The following is a 6,000-nucleotide window of genomic DNA, read 5'->3' as shown; positions in this document are numbered from 1 at the left end:
TCTCTCTCTCTCTCTCTCTCTCTCTCTCTCTCTCTCTCTCTCTCACTCACTCACTCACTCACTCACTCACACACACACACACCCTTTTCATGCTGCGTTTACCCTTCGTCTTTATCTCTGAGAATCCCAGACACCAGCTGTCAGTCAAACGCTGTGGGCGGGGCCATGNTCTCTCTCTCTCTCTCTCTCTCTCTCTCTCTCTCTCTCTCTCACTCACTCACTCACTCACTCACTCACACACACACACACCCTTTTCATGCTGCGTTTACCCTTCGTCTTTATCTCTGAGAATCCCAGACACCAGCTGTCAGTCAAACGCTGTGGGCGGGGCCATGTCTCTGAGTCTCTGTTTGAGCCGTAGGTGGCGCTGCTGCCCTCCAGTCGTCTCCTCCTGTCCTTGTCTCCCTGTCTCCTTGTATCCTTGTCTCCTCGTCTCTTCAGCCACGTTTCAGCTGCTCCACTTCTTCTTCCTCTTCTGTTTATTCCAAACAAACCAGACGCAGGAGACGCATCACTTCCTGTGTGGCGAGCTGTCTGTGTTCACAGCAAATGGAGAAGTTTGATGAGAAGCTGCAGATGAACATGAGTGACTGATGGTGTGTGTGTGTGAGTGTGTGAGTGAGTGTGTGTGTGAGTGAGTGTGAGAACAGGTGAAACATTTACCTCTCTCTGATTGGTTCCTGACTGACAGTAGAAGCCAGTAGAATCAGTTCACCAGCTCTATTTCTTTCACTTTCACTTTTTGGTCTTGTCTTGTTTCCTCTCCTCCTTTCCTCTCCTTGTTTCCTTACTTCTCCTCCTCTCTCCTCCCTCCTCTTTCTTTCTGTCCTTTTTCTTTCTCCTCTGCTTGTTTTTTTTCCTTGTTTCCTCCCCTCTCCCCTCTTCTCTTTGTTTCCTCTCCTTGCCTCCTTTCCTCATTTCCTCTCCTTGCCTCAACTCCTTCTTTCCTCTCCTTTCCTTGTTTACACTTCTTGTTTCCTTTCATTGTTTCCTCTCCTCTCCCTTCTTGCCAGATCTTGTCCCTCCTTGTCTCCTTTCCTTATCTCTTCTCCTCGTTTCCTCTCCTGCCCTGCTCTCCTCGTTTTCCTCCTCTTTTTGTCTCCCATCATGCACTGCGGCATTCCTCACCGCGTCAGCACTTCCTTCAGCTGAAACAGGAAAAGGAAAGAGCTGCTTCCCCAGCTGTGTGTGTGTGTGTGTGTGTGTGTGTGTGTGTGTGTGTGTGTGTGTGTGTTGTACTGTAAGTGTGTGGGAGCGGCAGGGCGGACTCTCAGGTCTTCAGTGACTCAGACGGTTCTTCAGAGATCAGCATCATCTGGACACATCTGTCACTCGTCCATCAGTCTGTGATGAAACAGTGATTCAGCTGATCTTCACTGTTTTATTCACCTCAGCGAATCACAGAAAGACTGAAGCTCAGAGGAATCAGATGTAGAAAAATACCAGATTACAATTGAAGGCATCACGTTGCATAAATTATATAAAAACTTTATCCTTATAAACACACACTCAGAATCTGCACTGGTTTTTATGTTGACGTGTGTGTGTGTGTGTGTGTGTGTGTGTGTGTGTGTGTGTGTGTGTGTATTTTCCAGGACACCAAAGAGGAAAGCGGAGCTTTGATCTGTCCACTGTGTGACAAGAGCTGTCAAACACAACACCAGCTCACCATGCACATGTGTCAGGTGAACACACACACACACACACACACACACACACTCACACACACTCACACTCTTCACCGTCACTCTGCTTCACTTTGTGTCCGTGTTTTTTTTTTCTGAATAAATAAAGGTTAAAAATATTTTTGCTGCTGCTGCTGCTGAAGACTGGATATAAGTTTAATTATTTATTTATTTGTTTTGTTTTTGTGTAATTCAAACAAAAGAAAACAAAACAGTAATAATAATAATTATACTAAAAACAATCAAACACCGTAGACAAAGAAAGAAAGAAAAACTAAAATAAGATAAAAAAGCAGAGTAAACATTGGTATCATCCATATTTTCCTGTTGTTCATTTTAAAAGTGAATCAGCTGTTTCATTAGCTGCTCATTTCTCTCGACCACTGGTTGATATTTTTTGAATTCGTTTTTTCGCTGCTGCCTTTAGATTCCTGAATTTCAGAACAGACACTTTAATTATTTTGAGGAATTTAAAATGTTTCTGTCAAACGCTGTTGCAGGAATCTCTCACCCAGAGGTCCGACGCTTCGATTCTGTTTCCAAAAAACTGTTTCATCCTCTTTTTAAAAATAGAAAATCCTGTTAAAGTAACTGCAGAATCATGTGGTTTTTATTTCTTTACACAGAAAAGAAGGAAAAGTCACGTTTGAGTTCAGTTGCAAAGACAAACATCTGTTTAACTCAACAACATACAGAATAAAGTTTACAAAGATCTGTGTGATCAAAGAGGAAGTGACCGATACGCTCGGTCAGCTGATCGATCCTGTAGCTCAGATACTGTATCTGCTGAGAGTTGACGCGTTCGCCTTCGTCCCCGCAGCACAACGCCGACACCGGAGCGTCCGACCACTCCTGCAGCATCTGTGGGAAGTGCCTGAGCTCGGCGTCGTCACTGGACAGACACATGCTGGTCCACAGCGGGGAGAGACCCTACAAGTGCAGCATCTGTGGACAGACCTTCACCACCAACGGCAACATGCACAGGTACACGCTAAACACACGCTAATACACGCTAATACACGCTTTTTACCTTTTACCGACGCTGTCCTTTTACATGTCATCCAATCAGAAGTGAGCGTGATTCTCAGCTTCTTTTAACAGCAAAAAAAATTGTTTCCTCTCCTTGTTTACTCTCCTTGTCTCCTCTCCTCTTTGTCTCTCCTTTTCTCCTCTCCTTGTTTCCTCTCTCCTCCTTGTCTCTCCTTGTTTCCTCTCCTTGCCTCCTCTCCGTTCACCTTCTTTTAACAGCGTTTAAATATTTTTATTTTTCTGGCAAAATCATTTATCATGACACATATTCTAGGTGAAAGTGTTTTTAATCATTTAATTTCAGTCATTAACTGGTTCCATGATGTTTATATGAGGATTTAAATTCAGGTGAACATCGACCCAAAACATCCACTGCAGAGGTTAAACACAGAATAACTAAATACCCCTCCATATTAGTGTGTCCCTACTGAACTCACACACACACGCACACACAAACACACACACACACCCCATATAACCTCGGGCAGAGGAAGTTAGTGTTTAACTCGGTCCCCAGTCAACCATGATGGGAGCACAAAACCCAGACTGAGTGTGTGTGAGTGTGATGGTGATGGTGGGGGTGGGGGTTACACAGGAAGTGGGAAGACAACTTTAAACCATCCACCCCCCATTTCACACACAGACACACAAAACAACGCCCAGTCATTTATCAGTAAAGTCCAGCCTCCACCATCAAATCCAACGGTCCCTGCAGAGTGTTTGTGTGTGTGTGTGTGTGTGTGTGTGTGTGTTGTCAGTTATGAACCTGCATATTAATTCGGTCTGACCTTCATTGACCTCTGCTGGTTGTTGGTGATCTCACAGACCAACGTCGACCAATCAGAGGAGAGATCTGACAGAAACGATCGACGTTGATTCATCATCAAACAAAACTCATGTTTTTTTTCATATTAAAAGCTTAACTGTAAAGGGAAGGCTGCAAGACTTTTAATGTGAAAACTCAGGAGGGAAGTGTTGAGTTTAGAAATAAAAGCCCGTTCCAGTTAAATAACAAACTGATGGAGAATTTACATGAAAGCAGAAAGTTTGTGAGCTGGAGAAGTTTGAGGAAGTTTCTGTATTGACTAATAAAAACAGAGTCGCAGTTTATATTCGGCTGCTCTGTCGACTTCTCCTCCGTCCTGTGAAGAATAAAAACCATCAGACTGTAATCCACCGAGTCCGCATCAGGTGGTTTTTGTCAGTTTTATATTGTTTTTGTTTGTTAATTCAGTTTTAATACAGATTGATGTGAAGAGATTTGCTCTGTAGTAACTGGTGATGATGTGAGCAGTTGCAGATGGATAGAAACCAGTCAGTGAGTGAGTGAGTTAGAGTGCGAGTGTTGATGATGTGCAGCCTGTTCATGTTCTGAGGCTGAGGCGGTCTCGGTCACGGTGCTGGTATGAGGAGGTGTGGGCAGGAAGGAATGACTGTAGGCTGAGGGACGGACACACAGACATCTGCTCCGTGTCGCTGCAGTTTTCTCAATCATTTTTTCCTCTGTCTGTTTGTTTGTGTTTGTGCTCAGAGTGTTTTGGTGTTTGGCAGCGAGACGTTTGGTGAATAGTTAGTTAGTAGGAACCGAATGGAAAACTGTGTTTGTCCTCGACATCACGCCGTAAAAATAACAACAATGGAAGACTGGCAGTGGCTGTAACTGATGTTTTTTATTATAAAAGAGACAAATTTAGAAAAATAGATCAGATGCAGCCAGATAAAGATGCCTGAAGGCTAGAATGACTACGACCCATGAACGCCTCATCATCTTTAGTTGGATGAGAAGCAGAAACCCGACAGTTAAAAGGAGAGCGAGGTGTCGACAGCAGCTGTTTCTCTGCCGCTGCATCCCTTCACGTTCGAACCTCCTGCTCTCGCCTCGTCCTGCCGCAGCTTGAACCCGGCGGTCCGGTTTGGCGAGTCTCCGCAGTAGCGTGACTCTCCCTCTGAAAGACAAACTGAGCTCACACTGAGGGAATAACACGGCCTCCCGCCGCCTGCCGACAATCTGGATGCTGATTTCCATCAACACACCCTGGAAACTGGTTGCGTCATTTTCTCAGAAATCCTACAAGTATTATAAAACAGAAAGAAAAAAGACGTGTAGAGGAGGAGGAGGGACGAGGCCCTGCACCTCGTCGTCTCTGTTATACTCTGCTCATTTACAATGCAAACTGCAGGAGAGGGTGGAAGTAAAACAGGAAAGTCGAACTCGAGCTCCAGTTTTTTTTTCCTGCCCGTCTCTGCGAGGCCGCGTTTTACATGCTGCTGTAGGAAAATAAAGAGGAGGCCTGTTCGGATGGAGAGTGGAAAAGAAGAGCAGAGGGAGGGAGGGAGGGAGGGAGAGAGGAGGAATCCATTTTGCAGCAGAGCATCCTTTGAAATGTGAAACGCGAGATTTTCCTACTCGACCGTCTTCAAACAGGCAGAGAGAGAGAGAGAGAAGGAGGGGGGGCAAAAAGAAAGAGAAGATGAGGGTGAGACGTAGGCGATGGATGGAAAGAGGGAAGGAACAGATGTGATGATGAATTCTCATCCTTGTTTGGCAAAAATGTGAAATGTTTTGTTTCCAGTAAAAAGAGACAAATTTAGAAAAATGGAGAATAAAAAAAAAAGAAAAAACCCTGAAGGCTCAAAACTTCTGATTCAGCAGGAGAGAAAGTGGAAATCTGTTTCCTACAAAGGAGGAATCCATTTTGTAGCTGAGCATCCCTGAAATGTGAAACTAGTTCTTCGAGTTTTTTGTGTGAGGGCCTGAAGGCGTCGCACGAGCTTCACCGAGGAGGACAGATGCTTTTTCCATCCGGACGTTAGAGAAGCTGAAGCGACGATGAGTTCAAGGGTCGCTGGTTCACTGGAGGAAAAATGGGCTTTGTTTTAATTTGGTTAAACAAAAATTAATTACACAAATTAATTGTTTAGTTCAGTAAAAAAACTTTTTTATCTTTTTTTTTTTTCTTTTTTAAACTTAATTTTCTTTCTGTCCCTCTTCTCTCTGTCGGCCCGCTGTCGGCCCGCTGTCGGCTCCCGGTCTGCCCTCTCTTCCTGGGTGAGAGGCCGCAGGGCCTGGTTGCCATGGCGAGGCATCCTATTAGCCTATTATGGGCGGTCAGCGGTGTGCTGAGCCGCGATTGGCTCTGTGGCTGCTGCATGTTTGATCTGAGCAGAGAGGAAGAGGAGAAGAGAGGATTTGGTCTCTGTCAGAGGAAGAACTGAACTTCTCTGAGGCAGAAACAGCGAACAACGTACTTTTCTTCATCTCCTCCTCCTCCTCCTCCTCCTCACT

The 6,000-nt window shown here is 44.9% G+C and overlaps 1 protein-coding gene across 1 annotated transcript in view; it reads left to right on the top strand.

Annotated features, from left to right (window-relative positions):
* Positions 1 to 6,000, top strand: part of rreb1 (ras responsive element binding protein 1) — a gene marked incomplete at its 5' end in the record, with an annotated part of 34,368 nt that overhangs the window by 10,615 nt on the left and 17,753 nt on the right. The window contains 2 exons of the mRNA XM_022766513.1: positions 1,596 to 1,685; positions 2,506 to 2,669. Of these exons, the coding sequence (XP_022622234.1) occupies positions 1,596 to 1,685; positions 2,506 to 2,669 (254 nt within the window). The remainder of the gene's footprint in view (positions 1 to 1,595; positions 1,686 to 2,505; positions 2,670 to 6,000) is intronic.

The sequence above is a fragment of the Seriola dumerili genome, unplaced genomic scaffold (assembly GCF_002260705.1).
Source record: "Seriola dumerili isolate Sdu_G_001 unplaced genomic scaffold, Sdu_1.0 BDQW01000859.1, whole genome shotgun sequence".
NCBI classification, from domain to species: domain Eukaryota; kingdom Metazoa; phylum Chordata; class Actinopteri; order Carangiformes; family Carangidae; genus Seriola; species Seriola dumerili.
The sequence above is the reverse complement of the archived record's forward strand: the minus strand, read 5'-3'. Positions and strand labels throughout refer to the sequence as shown.